The sequence below is a fragment of the Leptinotarsa decemlineata genome, unplaced genomic scaffold (assembly GCF_025532065.1).
Source record: "Leptinotarsa decemlineata unplaced genomic scaffold, Ldec_3_MD MMD2_tig00026328_RagTag_RagTag, whole genome shotgun sequence".
NCBI lineage: Eukaryota > Metazoa > Arthropoda > Insecta > Coleoptera > Chrysomelidae > Leptinotarsa > Leptinotarsa decemlineata.
In genome coordinates, this window is record NW_027412688.1 from 33,683,839 (window position 1) to 33,708,393 (window position 24,555).

Below are 24,555 nucleotides of genomic sequence, written 5' to 3' on the forward strand. Positions count from 1 at the left end.
GAGCATCCGCAGGGGACTCATGTTCTCGTTTTTGTTTGAACTTTCCCGGAAATGCTGTGTGGAAAGAAAAACGGAAACTTTGATCAGAGATTCGATGACTGCAGGCAATAGAAAAGGTATCTTTATTAGGGGAATATGTATTCGAATGTTGTTGCTTCAAACTTTTCAACAAATCGACAGAAAAAAACTTTTTGTACTGTCGAGTAGTTCTCTATTGGATATAGCCTATTATAATTGTCCAGCATATCTGAAGACAAAATGGGTAGAAGAAATTAAATATATTTCTTCTCATGCCATAAACTTATAGACTTGACGAAAAATGTGAAATAAAACTTTTTGGAAAATGCATTTTAGCAAATTATGGTAACTCTAAATGAAAGTAAACTGATAATATAGTTCAGAAAAAATGTTTTCATCACAAGTTCCATTATGGAAAAATGAATAAACGATATAATAAATAAAAATACACTGTATTCAAGTGGAAAAATCTTTATTATATTCTTCACAGATTTTTCATGCATATGTTGATTATTTCTCAATTATTTATAATCTTCTCTTCATTTCAGAATAAATAGAGTTCCACAGTGTATTCGTCATATTCAATTTCATCTGTGAGAGAAATCGGCAAATTTAATATACAATTCCACTATAATGTTTCAATTTCATTTATATATTATTCAGAAAGTTACAATTTGAACATATGGAAAATGAATATAGTTTAGTCCACAGATGCCATTTTAGATAATTTAAATTCGCCCCCATCGAAAATTATGTTTGAGGTGTGTGTCAACTAGTTTGAAATTTATGAACAACAACAAAGAGGGGTTTTCCAAATATTCAAAATTGAAAAATGATTCTTGAAAAGCAGAAGGTCAACCAAAGAAAAGTACGACCTCCCAAAACTTTCCTTTCTAGGCTTTAGGAAAGAACCTCGCTGGATAAATTCAATTTTCGATTTATTCATTAACAATAAGATATTGAAAATTGAACGCATTGATGAAACATCGAACCATCAAATATCTCAATTAGGTTGTTTTCTTATTGATGAAAGGTACATTACTAAATTTTTCCTAATTTTCATATTTCTCTGAATTGGAGAAATTATTTTGAACGAAATTATTGTTAATGAGATATTTTCTTTTTTGTCGAACGCGAACCGAATGCGGGCAGACGCATGAGGGCAGACGTCTACTACGAAAATATAAGAAAGCTCATGAGTTTTGTTGAAAGCTTCCATTCTCTTTCATAAACAGGACAAAAAATTCTGCAGCCTCAATGATTCAGGGTTGTTGTTATATTTTTCTGTTTCTCGTGCTTTGATATACCTTTACACTTTCTGAAAATAAATGATAGAATCAATTCTATTCGGTAGTTCTATAAAAAATGCTCGGTTCCTCAGGAAATAACATTCAAATTTCTCCATTTCGATAGAAAATAAAAGTTTCAAAATTGATCGTGATGGCACTTACCTCCCTACCCCATTTCAACCGATGTTTCGGAATATATATGATTTTTGTAAACCAACAAAAAGTACATGAATTGACGATATTACTATTCAATTGGTACTACTGAATCAAATATATCTTCAACAAAATTCCAAATATAAAGTCTTTGTTTTTTAATGTAAAATGCTTCCTATTTTCAAAACTAATTGAATTGACAATGTTGCATACATAGTCATAACACGAGTACAGAAAAATCAAAATTGAAATATGAATGGCTTTTTCTTTATTGATTAGTTCATATAACGTTACGACTATAGTTTTTATTCGATTTTAAAAAAACTAATTCCAAAAAAATTGTGGAGAAATCAAAACCAGATACTGTTTTTTATACATGTAAATTTCGTCTATCTCTAAGCATCTAGTGAAAAATGTGATTAGGCGTAGGTATACTGAATAGCATACTATAAACGATGTATTATTCAATCATTTCTCATTAGAGAAACTCGTGCCATTGTTATTGACGCACACGTGCGTAATGCCTTTTCAATAAACCACACCTGAGAGTTTACTTTTCAATTATCTGACTCCTTCTGAACTAAAATTCCGCATCAAATAGAATTCTCTGCCATTGCAACCCCTGGCTTTTGGAAGCGATATGACAAATCATTAATTGGGTCGTTATTGATTGCTGAACTCAATTATCATTAGTTTTGCCGGAAATCTACGGTTGAGCAACTGTTACGTTGATTCTCTGTAGAAATCGAGTGATCTGGATCGAAAATTCCAAGTTAAACGAAGGAATTTTCAGACCAGTGCTCTGATTCTTCTACTATTTTTCTGTCGGGACTGGAGCTGGTTGAGATTAAAATTTTACACAAGACTCAACAAAGGGTTTTTAATGTGATAAACTCATTTCTATCAACGGGGTATTCGCATTTCAACTACTGGTTATTTGGTTATTACTGAAACATCTCATCTATTATGCATGTTCTATGAATACGAAGGGGAGGATTATTGAAAATATTTCAATGAGAAATTGATCAAAATATGGATAAAAGATATTTCGAAGGGAAACATTCTGGAATAACCTCAGTGTATTCAGCCTTTCTTCAATATACTGGGTGAACTGATGGAAAGAAATGGTATTGCTATCCAACGTGGTGATGCTGCTTTGGCCCTTGGAACTATTCCCCCTTCACATGATTTTGATGAGCTCATGCATTGCCCTCATTCCAGTACGAAACTAAAATCCCTTCGAAACCGAGATATGGATTATATTCATCAATCTCCTGTAAAGGTTGATTCGCAAGTGATTGATCCACCTTCTCCTTTTTCAGTGCGGTAAATGGACTTAGGTCATTCATGTCCCCCAAATATGAGCTGCAGTCCTCGTGGTTCTGGTCACCTTTCAGTGGAAGACCTCCATGAAGCAAGAGCCGAGTCGATTCCTCTACGAAACCCTTCATCATTTGAAAGGATCGATTGTAGCTTGACAAATGGTTCTGATACACATTCTGTGAAACATATTCTTCCTTACGAATCAGTAGACAGTTGTCTGAAAATATCCAGAAGCAAATTGGATTCGATAATTTAGGAAACACTTGCTATATGAATAGCATTTTACAACTGTTGTTCATGACGGAAAATTTCAAGAACGAAGTTTTAACGATGAACGAGAACGAGAATGTTTCCTACTTATTCACCAAACTCGAACAATTGTGCATGTAGTTGCAGTTTAGTAAGAATGTATCATGTTTGTCTTTGAAGTTCACTAGATACTCGTTAGGATAACAAGAGGATTGCTCCAAATTCTTGGGGTTCTTGTTGAATACTCTTCGTGAGAAAAAACTAGCAGAATCAATACTCCTTATCGCTCTGGATTGGATGATTCCGTACAGTCTATCTCGTCTCGTGTTTGTAGATTTTTTGCTGGAAAAATCCCCACTTGTTTACTTTGTAGTGAATGTTCAAGAGGTGATAGCAAAAACGTATGTGATTTTCTGGAACTTCAACTAGCGTTTCCTAATATGACTGATAACCAGTCCGTGTGGAGCTTATTGATTATTCATCTGGAAATCGAACTTTCAACGGGTAGTGATCAACTGTATTGCCAAAAATGAGCCAAGCTGACTATTATGAGACAACAAGTAAAGCTGAGACACCACTCGATCTAATAATAACGCAGATGATCTTCAAACATGCCTCAACCTCTGACGGAAGCACCAAACTCTCACGAGGGTTCGAAATAGATGAACACTTCAATCTAGCCGACCACTATTATAATCTTCATGCAGTCATTGTTCACTATGGTTCTGGCGTTGAATCTGGCCATTATTATGCATTGGTTCCACAAGTGACTGGATTCAAATAAATGTTCAGATTATTGGGGTCCTTGGTGAAATTATTGATATGTGTATGAAACATATGTGAAGTGAGTTCATCATGACTTTCCTAAGAGACTCAAGATCGGAAACATATTCCTGATGAGACTATCAATCTTCAATCATTGAATAATAGTATTTTGAATGAACATCGGATCATATATCTTGCAATAACTGGAGTTTTAAGTGTCCCAGCGTGTGAAAAAACTCGGTTGTACTCAGACTAGAATCCTGGAATCATGAAATAAACGTTGTGACCTGATTTGGCACATAATATGTACCTTGCATTCGGTTCAGCTGTACTGTATTGTAATGTTATCCACTATATTGTATTGTGTTAGGAATCACACGTTAAAAGATTCGACTTCTGAGGGTTATCATTCGTAGGGGTGCGACAGCTGGTTAACGCAAAAACATATTTCAAACAGACATATACTTCAGTGAATCATTATAGTTTCTTACCTTTTTAGCTACGATGTCCTTGATTTCCTGTACATAGGTAGGCTTCACTTGCTCTTGCAGATCGGGCAACGAATTGCTGATCTGGATGTTGGTTTGTTGTTTATTGGAGAAGTCGTCTTCGCAGCCGATGTTCTTGCTGCAAGTTCGATCGCGTAGCCAGCGCCACGTGGCGGCGCACTGGAAACTCAGGGCAGCTACTACAACTAATGTCATTGTAGTTAAGACCAAAAAACCGCTTACAAGGAAATTTATACCTGTTAGCCAGTCGGAGTCGTCTGAAACGAAAAAAAGGGAGTGAGTGATTTGTTCGATCAAGATTAAACTTTATTGACATGCATCAAAATGATATGTAGGGTATGCCTGAAGTCATCCTCTTCGGAAAATTATGAACCGGAAATTATAATTCTACATTGATATCGTATTTCAAAATGAAATTTCCATTCATTACCATATGTCACCCAACATCAGCAGTGATACTAGCCAGAAAAGTAGATTCTGCCAGAAGGCAATTGTCGGATATTACTGTTCGAAAATATTGATTTTGACTGAATGTTTTCTTTCTAGATACGGTCATCAGATCGATCTGATTGTTTCTGTCAATGAACTCTCATTATATACATGGCTTTTCATAATGAGCGTTAATTAGCCGTTTCTAGCAAACTATTCAACGATTCAACCTGAAAATTCCACAGTATGCATAAGTCAATATGACCTACACGCCTAAAATATTTTAGATGAAGCGGCGTTGTCGCTTCTACTATAAAGTAGCGGCTTCTTTGATTTTTCAAATTTAACACCCCGTATATAATATCATATTATGATTGATTATCACTTTTTCAACGAATTCATATACTAATTCCCTATACCTATCTATTACCGTTTAGAAGATATTAAATTAATTTCGATATTTTTTTTACCAAACATGAACTTTTATAAATGCTGATAATCTTGAACTCTCTTGCAGTGAAACGATCAAATTTGAAATGAAGTGGAGTGATACTATGAGGATCTTCACTCCAAGTCATATTTTCATTTGTCTCATTCAGGGTCTTCAAAAAATGCAGATACTTTGAACTCATGAAAACATGAGTAGAACTCAGTTTTTTCAAACGGAACACCCTATATATTTCAACATTTTTGAGCTCTACATCCAATTTCAGATTAACTTTGTTCAGATAATACTATTTCTATTTTGAACCGTTTTCGAGAGGAACTGTTTCAAACGGAAATTGACATGGTTTCCTTGTCACACTCATTTTTCTAAAACAGATTTCGTATGATCTTTCTCAATTAGTCACAGATAATACAATGAAAAGATTATTATTAAAATACTCCTCAACCATCTAATAAAACTTCTCTTCGAACAATAGTTTTATTAACGCTGAAACACGAACTGAAAATAATAAACCCATAAATTAATAAGTTAATTTAATCGTCAGTGTATTTCAGAATATGTTCAAATACATCTCCACCTCTACTTAAACAAACATGTAATCTCTTCAAAATATTGTCATGTGTAGCGCTTCTGATCAAGTCTGGAGTCAAACTATTGAAAGCAGTTGTAACTCTCGATTACATATCTTCCATTGTTGTTATTGGAGTAGAGTAAACCATATTTTTAATGAAACCTCACACGAAATAATCTAATGGATTGCCATCTGGTGTTCTAGGAGGCCAACGAAAAGGTCCATTATTACCAATCCATCTGTCTTCGAAGATTTCGGTTGAAGCTCCACTGACTGAATGAGAATTATGGGGTGGGGTACTATACACGTTCTTTTCCTGGTCTATTATTTAAAATCATTTGAATTCCATTCCTCAGTAAATCTTCATATTTCGATGCATTCAAATTATCATCATAAAACTCGATATAAAAAATTGACTCATTCTTTATGGCACAAAATACATTGAATTGCCATCTTTCTTGAAAACCCCTTTGGCGGACAACATGGGGATTTTCTGGCGCCCAATAATGACTGTTGTGTCTATTGAAAACTCCATTTTTTGTGGCTCATCTGTCCATATGATATTGTCAAGGAAATGTTCATCCTCTTGAGTCTTGACAAGTAACCATTCAAAAAATTCCACTCTACGAGGTAAATCAGTCTCTTTCAAATGTTGGACACAGTAGAACTTATAGGGATGCCATTTATGCTTATTAGGAATTCGACAAATTGTCACGTAGGGTATACCCATCTCCCTTTCAGCCTCGTGCAGAGAAGCATTTGGAAATGCATGAAAGTATCCCAAAACTGTTATACCATTGTCATCATCATCCACTTTAGTCTTCTTACGAATGATTTTTGGACGGAAGGTTCCATTCAACCTACAGTTTTTTAGTAGTCGATTTATCACATCATTATTCGGCTTCGGAAGTTGGGGATATCGTTCATGAAATACTCGGCATGTTCTACTTGCAATTCTATTGCACTCACCATAAATTATTAATAAATTCAAGAAATCTTCATTACTGTAACCTAATCTTGACATTATTCTATTATAATTGGTAGCTATCACAATCAGTCAAAACCACCAACGAAAGTCTGACGTTAAATAATTGGTTTATTTATTTTTCCAAAGCACACTATTAAAAAATAATAATATGTACTGTTGTACGTTAGAGACCAATACCTCAATGTATACAAATTGTAACTTTTCCTAAGGTAGGTACATACCAATTTCGAATTGACTGATCTGAGACAGTTAAAAAACTGGATCAAAAAGAAATATTACTAAGTATAGAAAAAAATGTTGAATATCCAAAATAAGTGATGAATTCAAAAAAACGAGCAAGAAAACCACGTCAGTTTCCGTATGAAACAGTTTATCTCGAAAATGGTTCAAAATAGAACTAGTATTATCTGAACAAAGTTGATCTAAAATTGGATGTAGAGCTCAAAAATGTTGAAATATATAGGGTGTTCCGTTTGAAAAAAATTAGTTCCACTCATTTTTTCATGAGATCAAAGTATCTGCAGTTTTTGAAGACCCTGTATGAGGCAAATGGAAATATGACTCGGAGTGAAGATCCTCATAGTATCATTCCACTCCATTTCAAATTTGATGGTTTTAGATCAAGAGAGTTCAAGATTATCAGCATTTATAAAAGTTCATGTTTGGTAAAAAAATATCGAAATTAATTTATATCTTCTAAACGGTAATAGATAGGTATAGGGAAATAGTATATGAATTTGTTGACAAAGTGATAATGAATCATAATATGATATTATATACGGGGTGTTCCATTTGAAAAATCAAAGAAGCCGCTACTTTATAGTAGAAGCGACAACGCCACTTCGTCTAAAATATTTTAGGCGTGTAGGTCATATTGACTTATGCATATTGTGTAATTTTCAGGTTGATTCGTTGAATAGTTTGCCAGAAACGGCTAATAACGCTCATCATGAAAAGCCCTGTATATATATTGGTTCATCCATTTATGACTTTTATTCGTTTTCTCAATGAGGTAATTACTGACCTGCTATGAGATTCAATTTTGAGCATCGTGTCACTCCTTTCTTCTTGTCTATGAATCTATAATTATACAAAATACAGTAGATGCGATTTAAATTTAGATAGGTAACTTCCAAACCTGATACGAAACCCTATGAGTCCAGAGGAGCTGATATCAGTTTTCATCCTCTGATGTTATCAATTTTGGAACGAAAAAAGCCCAATTTTCATGAGCAATAGATAACAAAAAATTGAGGGATAGTAGAAACTAAAAATGAAACATCATTGTTATAATTTTTGTGACTGATACCTGTAACTCACGTGGTCACTTTCCTTTCAGTTACTTTCGATTACTTGTACCTGGTTATCGCCTTCCTTTCTTTGGACGTTTTTTATTGTGTTCAATTTGTAATTAGTTACGCCAAGATGGAATAACTATTAACTGAAACATTTTTGTAAAACTCACACAAGAAATATAGAAAGACCAATATTATTTGTTTTCTTGATCATCTTCCAATTATATATTATTGGCTTTTTTCTGTTAACTTCCAAAATGGAATAACTATTAACTGAAACATTTTTGTAAAACTCACACAAGAAATATAGAAAGACCAATATTATTTGTTTTCTTGATCATCTTCCAATTATATATTATTGGCTTTTTTCTGTTAACTTTCATAGGCATACAGATGAAGAGACTCTTAAAAAGTCCAATGAATCATTTTGAATATTCTACCCTAATGAAAAAATCATAAAAATAAATTCAACACCTATTGCAGCCTTTTTGAGGACGCAAAATCAGTGCTCCGAAAGTGATTTCATTTTCAGCGGACATATCGAAGCGTATCACGTTTTCTGTTCGATAGAAACCTAATACCGAAATAGACCCTCATTGTCAGTGCAACTGCGTAAATTGGAAGGTTATTACATGTCTCGAAAATCTCAAAGACTTCTATCGAGTCGCATGTGTGGAAACCAGAAGGTTCCATCACGTTCGGAAGCTGGTTGCCATAGTTTTTTGTGATTGTGTTCATTATGATATACGAGATAATCAGATTTTTCATTGACAAGATTGGGGGAGTTGATGGAGAGTCGGCAGAGAAGTGGAAAAAAAGTGATGTCTTGAATTTATGGAAGGGTAATTTGAATTGTTCCGAATTGATTTGGTAAATATCAAAAATATGTGTGAATATTCGACTCTAATCTTTAACGCAAGTGTCGATTGCCTACTTCTCAAATTGCTCCATGAAGAAGTTGACTATCACCGGGCTAAATGAACTTGCCATCGCTACTCCGTCTAATTGCTCGTAGAAATCTCCTTTCCATTGGAAGTAACTTCTTGTGAGACAGGCTTTGAAGAGTCCGACAATATCGCTAGGAAACAGGTTAGCTATCTCTCTCAAGGAATCTTTCAGCGAAACGTTGCTGAACAAGGTCACTTGGCTTCAAGTTTATATCCTTAATTTTTCCCACAAAGTCTTTCGAATCCTTGACGTACGTGGTTGTTTTTCTAACACGAGGCTGAAGGAGCGATGTTAGGTGTTTTGATAAATAGTACGTAGGCAAACCTGATGTGTTTCAATGAAACTTCTTTTTTTTGTATCTTTGGCAGACCGTAGATCCACCACACTCACCAGATCTCTCTTCAAGCGACAACCAACTTTTCAATCACTGCGGTTACTTTCTCACCAGTAGAAACTTCGCCAATCAGGACCAGGCAAATACGGCCTTCTTCGAATTCATCGAATACTGAGCACACAATTTCCATGCTGACGGAAATTATCGACTCTTGAAGATGATCACTTGGTGATCGGAACACGTGTCGAGTTGTTGAAAATAACGGTTTTGTGTTGGGATAAAACTCCAGTAATATTCTTCAGTGTAACGTTGGCAAAAAAGCACTGATTCAAATTGCGAATATTTCGATTCGATTGAATGTCAATTGTAGTCTTATAGTATGCCCAGTGACTATATGTGAAGTTCTTCTCCTTATTAGAGAAATTGGGCAAATTTCGGGTATGCGGTTGGTTACCATGTTCACAGGCAGATGGGGCGATGACAAATCTGTTGTTTGTTGTCCGCTTGACGCACTGACGAGAGGCCAAACAGCCTGAAACCGGTCTACACGTGTGTTCCAATAATTGAAAATCTATTGCGGTAGTTGTATCGCCAACAGCACATGCAGGAATAACTTCAGTGAAGAATCCTGCACTGACACCTGTCGGATATAATCCAACGCCTTTCGTGGCATTAGCCAGGGGAGTAGGAACAAATTATTTCTATAGATGATTTGATTTATACCCAGTCTTCAGGTATGCCCATTGACTATATGTGAAACGAATAAAACTTTTGACATAACCTGATAATTCATCGGAGTAAAATGTTTTCCCCTTCTCCAACTGTGTGGAAGTCTCCATTACAATTATTGATCTTCTTCAGCTCATAGACGGTGAAAATCTCCAGAAAGATCAATGAAAACCTCTGAATTATTTCACAAAGAATCACTTTTGTACGAAATTTTTGTTTCAATTGAAAACTGCTCACTGGATTTCTCCTGTTATATAAAAATATTTGTTCCGCAGATTACTCCAGAGCACGACACTCTGAAATTTTATTGTATAAATACTCGCAGACGATATTCAACTTGAATATGAATCGCCTTCGGAAATCTGCGCCAAAAATAAAATGAGTTAATAATACTTCTAGGAAGAAGTCGAGCGTAACATTTCTGACTTCATTATGTAAAACTGGAGTTGAAGGGAAGAAAAATAGAATAAAAATTTCTAAAGTGGGAAACTGGATTACAAAATCAATGAAAGCAGTTACTTCTGGAAGGAACTGAAAATTACTCGTTGTTGAAGATTGGGAAACAATTATAGTTATTACTTCATGAGATGGAAATCTATTATTACGGTGTATCTCATTTCAGATTGAGGGTGAAATAGTAGCTTCGAAAGATATTTTTACGGGCGACTTAAAACATTTATTTTCCATTTTCAAAACCCAAATTCCATTTGAAAACTTTCGCCATAACAATAAAGTTATATGTCAAGTGGAGAGAAAGTTTTATTTTTCAGGCTCCATCAGTGGGATAAAATTGTTGATATATTTTTCATGAATAAAATTTGTCTAATAAATCAAACATATTTTCATTGTTATTCTATTAACTACTCACGTGATTTCAAAAAAAGATCAGTTGTTGCTATGATTGTTTTTCTTCTACTTTCGATGACACGAATATTATTGAACTTTTGTTAAATGAAAATCGCTTCTGAATTCAAATTGAGGTACTTAAAAAAATGACCGGTGAATAATATTTCATCAATCAATCATTAGTATTTTTTCTCAGTTTTATGAAAATGATAATTTCAATATATTCAAGAAACACGTGTTTCGTTTTACAATAGCTTTTTCAGGCGTGTCCATAGACACGCTTAGGACACCAGGTTGGCGGCAGTGGGTTCCGGAAGCCATCTCTTGTCAATCTATCCACCTGGCTGAGCAACCTGAGGACTGCTTTCCTCAAGCCTGACCAGAGGTTGACAATCCTGAAGAATTTCATCATACACTGCCTTTCTTACGGGTTACAGAACACCATAATCACAGGAGACACTCTACGGAAGGCGAATCGCCTTACTGAAAAGGCGTGGAAGCTTGCCTTCACCTCAATACGCACACATCTGACTCAACCCTATATGCTAGGATTCGCGATGTGGGTCTGTGTCTGATGAAGCTGGGGCACAGTGCCTCCTCTATATTTGCCAAGAGACACATGTATTCTTGGATGGCTGGCCAATCTGGCCCTGTCCGCTACTCTGCAAAAAGAAGCGGTTACCAGCCTCATAACTGGTTGGTCAGCCTTGATGATGAGGTCCCGCCTAACCAAATGTGGCAGGGTAGATAAAAAGTAGCCCCTGTTCTGGGCTGGAACAGTCAGTTGTTGACCAGACGTCACGCAGCTGGCTGTAGGACAAGCCACAAGGCTGGTGTGGTAAGGACTTCGTCCGGGCCGTACAGCTCAGGACGAATGACCTCCTCACCAAGGGAATGTTGTCGATCATTCTTGGTGGAAGAAAGTACAGAGCCGGCTGCGGAAAGATGGCGAGTTTCTCTCGCATGTCTCACAGGTGTTCTGCCGTCCACTGAGAGCTAATTCGTAGGCACAATGAGGTAGCCAGGAAGATCGCCGGCCACTGTTGGTAGAAGAAATAAGGTCTCACAGAGAAGAGAAACACACATTCGTCACGAAGATGGCACGTTGTACATGACCGATATAGTGATATATCGAAAGAAGCTCTTCATCGTGAAGGATGTAGAAGTCAGTTGGGCCTTACACATAGAAGACGCTAATTTTATTGCAACCACCTCTTTTTCAGTTAGTACTTACCTTACTAACCTTTAAAAGAAAGCTGTTGAAATTGCATAATGCTCTACTCATAATTTCGTGAAATGTTGTGTTGAGAGTGATACTACTTTTGTTATTTTCAAAACAATGGATCAAAAACAATTTTGTGTTTTCAGAGCACATCCGAATGAGGCAGTACTCAACACCAGAAAACATAAATATCAACAAAATCGTTTCGATTGATCGAAAAGTGAAGTTGCGTGAGTTAGCTGTCATTGTGAAGATATCAAAACGTGCTGGTTTTATATTGCATTTGCATTTGACTATGGGAAAGCTTTATTCGAAGTGGGTACCGCGCGAGCTCACTGTTGACCAAACACAAAAACGTCTTGATGATTCTGAGCAGTGTTTGGCCATTAATGGATGAAACGTGGATCCATCACTTCACGTCGGAATCAAAATGATCGTAATTTGAGTGAAAAGCAACTGATGAACGTCGTCCAAATCGTTCGAAAGCACAATCATTGGCTGGAAAGGTTATGGTCTCGACATTTCGGGATTTGCGTGGTCTAATATTCACCGACTATCTTGAGAAAGGAAATACCATCAACAGTGAATATCATATAACGTTATTGCAGCGTTTGAAGGCCAAAATTACAAAAAACGACCACACATGGCGAAGAAAGAAATTTTGTTATATCAAGACAACACACCCTGTCACAAGTCAATCAAAACAATGGCAAAACAACATTGAACTTCGAATTGCTCCCACATCCATCGTATTCGCCAGATTTGGCTGCCAGCGACTTCTGGCTGTTCGCAGACCTTAAAAAAATGCTGACCAGTAAGAAATTCCGGCAGAAAGAAGAGGTCATTGCTGAAACTGAGGCCTATTTTGAGGCTACAAAAGTGTTACTGAAATGTTCGAGCAGCGCTGGAATCATCGTATTGCTCTTGATAGAGATTACAATGATGAATTGGGCTAATTTTGAACAAAACTCGCGGTTTTTTTCAGGCCCGCGACTTTTCAGCCCAGGTGTTACGCCGTCAAGAGAGCCGTAAATGACCACCCTTAATTTATTGGAATTTTCATTAGGTTTAGACCGTGCGTGGGTATAATTCAGTTCTAATTGCTGTAATCGCAATTTTGGAGTTACTATTATTGGAACGGTTATAGTCTTAGATTAGGTAAAAGAGGGGATACATAACGCCAACCTCTGCGTACGAATCGAGTTTGTGACCGATTTCCGAGTGGCCGCCATATTGTTGGTGCTAAACATTGATCTTGGTGCTTGTTCGATTTTGTGCAATTATTGAGTGTATTTTGAACTATTTTGTGGGTGAGTACTGTATAAACATGGTGAAGTGCTCATCTTACTGTTGTAGTAGTAATACCCACATAGCAATAGATATTCCAGGTATATTTCATGAATATACATTTAAGGATATTGTATTATGCTATGAATATGTCATGGATATATATATCTTCTGGAGAATATTCCCTGGAAGTGCTCCTGGCGAACCTTTGATATATTTTAAGAATATTCCTTGGGAATATTCTTGGAATATCTTATAATATTCTTAGAATATGTAAGGTATATTCTATTAAGAATATTCCAGGAATAGAACCCGAGGAATATTCATAAAATATTCAGGATATTCTTAGTTTATTGTAGGAATATACAATAGGGAAACACCATAGAATATTCTTTAAATATATTTTATGAATATTCTAGGAATATTTGGAATATTCCAAGAATGTGACGAGTAAACGCTATTAGGCATGTTTATATTGCATTTTGATGCAAGATTCACACAAGTAATAAAAGACATAATATTCATAAACAAATATATTTGATAAACAATATACACTGAAATATTTGACGTTTCAACCAATATTAAAAATAAAAAATCTAATTCAAAATATTTATTCACTGAATAGCATATTCCTGAATACTGTCATATTACAAATATCAGAAATGTATTCAAATTAGGATGTTCCTACTCTCAAACAAATGTATACTAAAAAATATACTAAAATAACAACTCTGTGAATTCATCAGCACTAATTAAAGAAATAATAAATATATTATTTCATTGAAAAAGAAAAAATGTATTACATCAAGAAATAGGTTAGGTTAGGTTTTTCACTCAAAAAAATAAACTTACAAATGAAGTATTTAAAATGAGTGGTATGATGGGTTCTTCAATGAATTTCACTTACTTAAAGTTATCCAAACTTTGCTCACCAGAATAGTTTTCCTTATATTTGTCCATATGTTTCAATAGTAATACCTGGAACAAAATGTACATTAACGTTCATTATCACTATTTGAAAGTGGCACAATAAAACTGGAATTAAAATCAAATAGATATTTTTCGCATAGGTTACTCATGAACATTTACAACATTTTATGACTTGGAGAGCAACTTGCATTGTCTTGTTGAAAAGTACTCATTACGTTTTCAGTTCCTTGGCGCACCTGCCTGTACCAGGTACCACTCTGTTTCCTTTTGGGCAAATTGATACTATCTTGAAAACGAGTGATAAAAATTATGAAAACAAATGATACAAAAGAATGTGTCATTCACTTACTTTTCTCTATTGAAGATACACAACTGAAATCACTCTAGTTCAAACATGTACTTAGTCAAACCAACAAATCCCACACACCAACTCTCCTCGAACCTAAAATGAGGTATAGTAGGTTAATCACCATGACTTTACTATCGATACTATTGCATTTTACTTACTTTTCTTAAAGACTGAATATATGCAACTCTCCTGTTTGAAGATCCAAAATTAATCAATCAATCAATTCGCTGTACTGCAAATTGGACAACCCCAAATTATAAATGGTACACTGAACGTGACAGAATTATACTTTGATAATAACACCAACACACCATGCATTACACACGCGAACCTGCCACGTCAACCGCCATGTTGAATCAAATGTCGAATTTAACGCAAAGGTACCAAGCATTAAGGGACAGCCGCTTTCGCAGAGCTTATTCGACTGTCGCGTGCTACACTTCAATTGACCAATGAGAAACGTTTACTCCAATTCTTCACTTCCCCATTTCTCTGTTTTCAGGATTTTTCGCTTTGTAATTGAATGATTTCAAATACAAAAAGACAAATAGGATGAGAATTAACCAATTTATTGATGCAATTGGTTCATTTATTAGCCCACTCAAATTTTTTTGTCGTTTCCAACAGTTGCTGTTGGAGCAATTCATCCAGAATCTTCGCGTTGAGTTCAAAAACTGGTTAACACTATCAGGGTTATATACATTAGGTTATGCATTCGATTAAGATCTTCAAATATTTTTGTTTTTGATAATATTGAATTATTTGAATACGTTATTATAAGATAATTCAAAATTCCATTGTATAGAATATTCCAAAATATACCGTGGGGATATATTCTAAGAATATACCATATGGTATATTCGATCGACAATATTCTTAGTATATTCAAGGGAGAATAATCCATTTATAGACATTCTATGCACATTCTTTCGGGAATAATCCTGCCATATTCATTCAAGCATATTCTATGAATATTCTATAGGCATGTATATATTCCAAGAATATTCTATGAATATTTGGAATATATACGTTCGTTTTATGACATAGAGGGAATATTCCATGAATATCTGGTGCTGTGTGGGTAGCGAGAAAAAGGAAACCGGTATATCACTTCACAGGTGAGAAAACATCAGTACATTTAGGAACAGTGGGCCAAACATGGATATTATGTGAAAACTATGTATGCAAATGTCTAGATTTTCAAGTATGTAACTCAGTGGTGGATAATCTACGGTTAAAGAAGATTTCAGTGCTTACTTTGTGAATTTTCATTCATAATTTTATGATAGACTTCAGATTCACCTTGAAAGTTCCATTTTTTTGCATAGGCGTGCATTTATAGCAGGGTCAGATCGAGTGAAAATTTGGAATATCTTGAAAATACATTTTTGATTGAAAAAAATGAATGACTACATTGTGGACCCTAGACAAATTAAATATTTCTTTTCTATTTCATTGAAAATGATCTGTGCAATACATTACTCATATTACAAGAAAATTTTATAGATTATTATTAAATACTATTTCATTTTTCAGATTTCCTAGAAATGAAGATAGACGGGCCATTTGGGTAGCTAATATGAAGATTTCAAACTGGTCCCCATCAAAAAACGATCGTATTTGCTCAAAACATTTTGAAACCTGTTATTTTTATAGAACTGAGGAAAAAACGAAATTGTTGAATGAAGCTGTACCCACTATTTTCCCAGAACGACCTACAAGTCTTCAGTCAATACAGGTATACTGCAAAAACAATTTGATAACCTTAATATTTCAAACCTTATTGATACTCTCTATTTAGAGGCCAGTCGACAATGTCTTTCAGCTAAATAGAGATTAAAGAATATGCATTTTTTGTTCAGCAGATTGAAAGTATTTAAGAGTACCTTACCATAAAGAGAGTTGTGTACTAAACAAATTTTTATTTTCCAGAAAAACAGAAAACGAATTAGACCCCAAACACCAGAACCTTATCCATCAACAAGTGCTCAACTGCAAAGAGATACACCCCGCAAAATTAAAAGATTTTGAAGATTGTGAAGGCACAGTACGTTTTATTAAATATATCAACACCGCTTTTGATATTTTAAACTCGAGAACTGTGCAAGCATCTTGCTATAAAAAAGCTTTGTGCCCAAGCAAAATCGTTGAAGTTTTGGCTTTTGTTGCGAAATTCAATGAATATATTTGTGCTTTGAAATTTCCCAATAATGAAAAAATAATAAATTCACCTAGAAAAACTGGCTTTATTTTAGATCTCAAAAGTGCAGTGGATCTGTTTGATGACATAGTATGGCATAAAGAACTTTTGATTTATTTTCCTCTCTATAAAATGAGTCAAGACCATATAGAACTCTTTTTTTCTTCAATTCGTTCTAGAGGGGGTTGGAACAATAATCCAACCGCCCGTCAATTTATGGCTGCATATAAACGTCTCCTTATAAGAACGGAAGTGAGAAGTGGGGGCATAGGTAATTGTCTACCTTTAGAACAAATTTCTATTCTATCGGTTTCAAGTACAACCAATAAAACTCCTGAGGAGCAAATAAATAGTTCAATACCAATTATAACGGAAGACAATTTATTAGAAACCGAAAAAGAAGCTCAATCACTAGAAACAATTTTTTCTGAACATAGTTATATCATGAACACCAATGTTTTATCTCATTGCTCAGAAGAAATTGTAACCTATATAGCTGGTTTTGTTACTAAACATTTGTCGATGAAAATGAAATGTGAATCATGTGTTACTGGCTTAATAGGTAACAAAGCGAATTTTCTTAATTCCCTTATTTCCCAAAAAACTGAAGGCGGATTAATATATCCCTCATCTGATGTTAAAATTTGCCAGATTAGTAAAAAACTTATAAGACACAACCACGAAGATTTGCCAAAAGGAAATAATGTTAAAAAATTAACCAATACTATATTGAGACAATGTCTTTCGGTTGATATGTTTCAATGTCTGAATAACCACATCTTAGACAATGAAGTCAATCATGTCTACTTTTTAATAAAATCAATTATTGAAAAATATTTGAATATAAGGATACACTTCATAATGAAAAAGCAGAGTGAAGCAAAAGATGCTATTCGAAACTATTTCATTAAAATGATTTTATTTAAAGGGCAGTAGGGCTATATTGTACAATTTTGGATGTATGTATGTATATAACAATATAATAAATATGTTTACTTATTACGAGTTTGATTGTTAATATTTTGAATTAATTTATAATGCTTTATGAAGTTACAATTTTTTTTATAGAAATATTCAAAGTTGAAACTTCAATATACCTCAGGTTATTCATAATAATTGGTATTAAGTGTGAATTAATCTGAAAGTGCAATAAATATAAGTCTTAAAATTCAATTAATGTGTCAAGTGAAATACAAACACTTTTTCTAGACCCTAACACCAAAACTGATGTTTTCACTTGACGCACGTTTCGCTAACAGTATTAATTTTCTTCTGAAGATGCTAGTTAGCGCAACGCGCGTCAAGTGCAAATATATCAGTTTTGGTGTTAGGGTAATTAATATCTAGAAGTAGTTTCAACTTTTACACCAAAGGTTCCAATCTCATCGTTTATAGGTGAAATACCTATAACAATACACCGGAAGTCTTTTATTTATTTATTACTTTTACTCAAGACTCCATATGATGAGGCGATAAAATAATTCAGTCCATACTGCTTTGATATATAGATTATGGAAGGATTATGTCTTGAACCCTTCTCATAGATACGCCACTGGCGTTTAGCGTTTGGTGCAGATTTGCCTCAGCATGCTGTTGGTTGTTACGAGTCCATATATCTTTCCTTGTCTAAGGTTATAGTTAATTGCTGCCTGTCGAAGTGCATCAACTAACAAATTGATACATTGTGGGTGTTTGTTTCAGAAAGCAATTGTGGAAAGTGATCCGACCGATTTGTTCGGTGCATTGATTTCCCCGATTTCATTATGCTACATGAGTGGAATTAGTATTAACTTTCGATACACGTGCCTGTAATTGTTTACTATTTCGGATCCCACTTTCAATGTGCATTACACAATTATTCAGGATTGGAAATAATAACGTATTTCCACTTATGTGAATAGAGGATTATAGAAATATGAACTGAATATATATGTTTTCGAAACCAAGTTTTCATGATGTCGATTAATCAAAGAGTTCAGAATCATTATACTTCCACTTCAGATATTTTAGGTAATTTTGATATGTATTCCAAATCATATCATGGTAAGGATTTTTTCCTCAATTACTCATTGTGAATAAAATTCAAATGGATGAGTTGGAAATTTCTTCCACTCCTCTACGTACCATTTATCATAAAATTGTTTCATGCAATTCAACTTGTTGGTACTTCACGAGTTTCTGACTTAATTGCATTTATTCAAGTCATCTTGTTTGTTTTGAAAATATGTCTCTTTTTAACTTCATTCATTTCGCTGTATGCGGAAATTTTATATAGAATTTGAGGTCATTTCCTTTTTCATGAAATTATTTCAGCTGAATCTGAATACATTTCACAAGGACCTAACACAAGCACTACATAAAAATCTTCATGGCGCTCTAAGAGCGGTGAATGTGCGAAAGTAGCATTGGATTTGAATCGTTGAGGATTACATTTATTCGAAAAAACGTTCTCAAAAAGTTTCTTTCACATAAACGCAGTTTTCCAAATGAAAGAGTTCTCAAACAGTGGAGTTCGAGGTGTACTGAGCTGAATCTCAGAACGATGAACGGCCACATTATGATCTGAGCTTTATAAAGCATCAACAAATGTTGGGAATTGTACCAGTTGTCTGCTTCTGAACAGTGTTCCAAGCTTTTGAGAAGCAGTTTTTGCAATTTCAGCAACATGATTGTGCCAAGACATATTGATGTCCATTATAACCCCCAACAAACTCATAGAAGCAGGAAACGGAATTGTCTGTCCTGACAATGTTATATCAGGTACGGAGACATCTATCTTTTTGGATAAAATCGATGCCTGGGTTTTTATGGCATTGAATTGAACCTGGTTACTCTTATCCCAATTCGAAATCACCTCTAGATCTTCATTAAGATATACAAATTCCTGCTGCTGGTGAAGATGTGCATCTGCAGCCAATATCTCTGATTCCAAATGGAATAACGAGACAAGTTAGCAAAGCTTTATATCAGTTTCTGTTTTTTTTTTTCAATAAGTCGTTGAGATACAATAAAAATACTCAAAGATAATCTGTCTACCGGGAAAAGACCAGCGTTGATGTTAGGTGTATTCGAGGGATATCTATCGACGATCACTTGCAGGGAACATCGTATCAGAAATCTGGAGTGCCATACACAAAAATGATCCGACAAATCATCGGAGTTTGACCAGTATATCTTCATGACACACGGTCAAAGGCCTTAGAAATATCAAGCGCAACAGCTCTTGACTCTCTATGTTTCTCGATTACGTTATTACAAAAATGGGCGAATATTGGGACTTTATCTTAGCATCAACATATAGATCTTCTTGCATATAAACTATTCAGTGCAATATTTATCCTTCGTCAACTGCAAAACATCACAAGTGGTGAAATTCTGAAAATGACTTACTTTGCATTATTCCACTCACACATCAGCTCCTGTAAGAATACAGGCAAGTGCAGGTTTTCGGTAGCACTGTAGACGATTATCGGTAGCACTGTATCGAAGGAAATTTCCCTTGGGTGATTGAGGAGTTGATGATATGTGCTGAAGTTGGTGCAATAATAAATACGGACTCTTTAATAACTGGAACTGGAATTTTATCCGGACCGGTAGACTTCTTGTTTTGTAAATGGTGAATTATTTCCGCAACTTCACTCTCAGTGACAGGTTAAAAAAACATGGGTTCGCATGTGCTCTGTCCTGCTGTACAGGTCGTTGACAGTTCTGAACCAAAATGATCGAATAGTTTTTCTTCAACTGTTGTCGATAGATGGTGACCAAAGGTAGAACCCATATCTAGTGGTTGGTTCAAGTTTTTTCCATTATAGATTATTTCTCTGATATTTTTCGATTGTTTGCCTTTGAACGAATTCACTATATTCCACACCGTTTTAGTTTTATTTTGTGATGCTTCTATGATTTTGCCATAAAAGGTATTTTTTCATCCGCGATCTGTTCTCCAACCTCTTTTTTAATGTATTCATCTGGTACCTTTTGCGTTGCCAATCTATGTTACGGGGGTTTTTTCTGTTTTGAGTCAGATTTCCTGAAAATTGATTGATTTATTTTCTACTACATGCGCTTTTTCCACGAATGAACAGTTGAAACACCACGAGTAGTTTTCCAAGAAGCTACCGAACATAATATCTATATCTTCTGAGAAGTCGATGTTAAAATGTGAATGAGAGAGATGGAATTCAAATTCGTTCAGAGAGTTTTTTGTGATTTTTATATAGGTGTGTCGTGTTGTTTCAATTGGTTTCTCTTCACTCAAGGTGAGCTGACACTATTTGTCCATAGTGATCTGAGGGACCAGGGTCAAAATTTTTGGTTTTCATGAGGTTAGGCACGTTTGAACATAGTCTATGGAAAAATAACTGGTTAATGTTTTTGTTGTGAATATACGGGTATAGTCTGTAATTAAAGAGGATATTTCATTGGAGCTGAATAAATCGAATAGGATTTTCGAATTCATACAATTGCTAAATTGGTCAATATTGAGGTCACCGCATCCTGAAATTTTCTCTATTGCTGCTGAGAGAACTTCTGAAAATTTACAGAAGAATATATTCAAGTCATTCGTATTGTTTGATGGAAGTCTATATACATTTATGACGCAGTACTCTTTATGGAACGATATAGCAGGAATTTCAATTATAAAATCAACTGAATATTTGTTAATGGAGCAGATTTACAAAATGATGCGATATCGTTCCTACCGAAAATTGCGACTCCAACATGTATATGATCACTACGACTGAAGTAACTTATCAGTTTGAAATTATTGATTGAAATATTCTCAATATTTAGTTTCCCAAGCCAATGTTCACTGAATAGCAAAAATGTGAAGTCATGATCGTTCAGAAAACATTCAATTGAGTCGAGTTTATTTGAAATGCACTGTAGGTTAATATTAAAAACACTGAATGAAGATGGAATATTCTTTTGGTTCCCTGGAAATGGGTTGTAGTCTATTCTGGTATCTGTTGAGCCGAGTTGGCTTCCGCGCCCAAGTTTTTTGGAAATGAAACGTCGTACTGCACATTCGTTGGGCCATATTTCAGGATGGTAAACATATTTCACGTTCGATATTGGAAAAGAGACTTTGAATGATGACGTTGAATTATCTTTTTTTGTATTTGTATTCATTGATTTCCATCGTCACAAAACAACGTCTATTCATGAGTCTCTCCAATCTCGAGAACAGGGGGGCAAATCTGGTGAATACGATGGCTGAAGCATAATTTTGGTGTTATCTTTGACCGAAAAATTAAGAGCAAGCAACGATAAGCCAGCAGTTGCATTATTGTGATGTCGAAGTCATTAATTTTTTTTCACAATATCAGAAGTTTTCTTACATTGCTTCTTGCAAGCATAAAATTTACAGGCAATACTCCTTATTGACCGTACGATGGTATGGCAAAAACTCCTGGTGAACTTAACCACGATAATCGAAGGAAACTTCGAAATTCAATCAAATTTGGCGTGCTTTTTTTGATCTTGGCTTTCCTAAGCTCTTCCACTGAAAATATTGGACCTAGTTATGAGGCTGGTGACCGCTTCTATTGGCAGAGTAGCGGACAGGGTCAGGTCGTCCAGACTCATTTTTTGAACAACCCACGTGAAGCCTGGCTATTTGTAAAAATATCTCATGTAAATTCCAATAATTGAAATGATTATTTCAATATTATGTAACGAATTCAACAAGTCAATCAATAATCAATAATTTGATTACTGTTCTTTAATGCATGTTGTAGACACTAGACGAAATTGTGAACGTGAATTATTGGACAACATTCAATGTGAGTAACATATTTTTGCAATCAATATCATATATTTCAAGTGGACTCCGGGTAAGTGCTTCTTATGCTTTCTCATAAGATATTATGGACCACCCTTTCCCTTCCTCAGCTTGTACAAAATTCTTAAACACTGAAGTAGCTTATTGGTTGTTCAAATAATAGTTCTACATGTAGTGAAGCACATTCAAGTAGTATTTTCCAGAATATCTCCAATTCCAATTGTTCACTAGACACTAACACCTAACTTGAAAACATTACAATGAAAACTTAGATAGCGGGATATTATTTCGATAGCGATGTCGAGTAAATTGTATGAATTTCTTGCAAACTCTCAAGAAACAATTGCACCTAATTATTACAATTACGTTAAAGATACTGCTAATTGTCGCAGACGTGCAATCAACTTCAATTTTCATTTCACGTCGAAGCTTTCTCATTCTGCACATTTTTTCGATAAAAGCACAGGGATAGCAAAGACAATTATGAAACATTTTCAAAGAATATAATGTTTATGTGCTGAAATCAAGGAGCAAAGCACAAAAATTGTATTTTAAAAAAGGAGTTTTTTGTAACACTTCATTTTTGAGATTTTAATCAAACAGTTCACAATACGACAAAAAATGTTTCCTCAGAGGAATTGAATATCACCTAATTTCTTACTATACAGGGTCTTTCACGAGCGATTATTAGGAATATATGGAGAACGATTCAAAATAAAAACTTTAAATTTTGTGGTAGTGAGTTTTACAAAATGGCCTTCTCAACTGAGATATTTTCAACTTCCGATCTCTTTCCGTTATACCGGAAGTTGAGGGCAACTTCCTTATTTCAAATAGAACACCCTATATTTTATTACATTTTTGAATTTCTCAGCACATTTTAGGACCATTTCTTCCAACAATGCCTACACCCAAATTTGTTAGTTTTCGAGATATTAATATTTTTCTGAAAAATTTGACAGTTACAGCACCACTTCGAAAAACTCATAACTCATAGACAGTAACAGTTGAAAATGTGAAAATTCACAGAATCACACCTTAAGCATCAAGTCATGAACAGGTCTATCAAAGTTTTGAAAATAATTTACAGGGTGGTCGAAATTCCCACCTAAAACATAACATCAAAAAAACTGATGAAACACGAAAGCTTTGAAAACAAATGGCGTTACGACAAATATGTCAAAATTTGATGCGATATAATCGATTTGTATTTCGTAGTTTTCTATTCGTGTGCAAAATGTCTCGTTTGGGGTATTCTAATAAAGATTTCCTGAATTTAATAATCATTTATAGTGAATGCAATAAGATAATGGACAGAACTTATCGTGTTTTTGCAGAAAGATTTCCAAATATCTGTGTATATGAATGAAAATATTCTGAGAAGACTTCTAAGAAACAGCCGTGATTTCGGATCTTTTTCGTCTGTCATTAACAAAAAAAACAGTCGTAAACAATGAGGACATTGAAATTGTAGTTGTGGCCTACTTCACAGCCTATCCAGAAAATTCGTTGAAAGACGCAGAAAAGTCACTTAGAATTTTATGTTCGTCAATAAATCGGATTTTAATCAAACATAAGTGGGGTCCCCAAAATCACCAGGTTCAAAATCGGAAACCTCACGATCTACCTGCACGAGTAGAATTCTGCGAATGGTTTCTTATCAAGATGCAGGAGGACCCTGAGTTCATGAAGAACATGATATGGACAGATGAAGCCCAAATTGCCAAGAATGGTATGTACAACCACCATAATAGTCATTTTTGGGTAGCAGAAAATCCAAAGCTCGTTCGCCAGCGTATCTTCCAGGATGCATGGAGTTTTAATGTTTTTTGCGCTATAAAGGAAGGCCGAATTTAATGTCCATATCTTTACGAAGATAATTTGAATA

At 34.8% G+C, this 24,555-nt stretch overlaps 1 protein-coding gene across 1 annotated transcript in view; it reads right to left on the minus strand.

The window, feature by feature from the left end:
• LOC111506700 (synaptotagmin-10) overlaps positions 1-24,555 on the minus strand; it is a 119,154-nt gene that overhangs the window by 90,123 nt on the left and 4,476 nt on the right. Inside the window, exons 2-3 of the mRNA XM_074181964.1 lie at positions 4,543-4,563; positions 4,289-4,485 (exon numbers count right to left, since the gene is read on the minus strand). Of these exons, the coding sequence (XP_074038065.1) occupies positions 4,289-4,485; positions 4,543-4,563 (218 nt within the window). The remainder of the gene's footprint in view (positions 1-4,288; positions 4,486-4,542; positions 4,564-24,555) is intronic.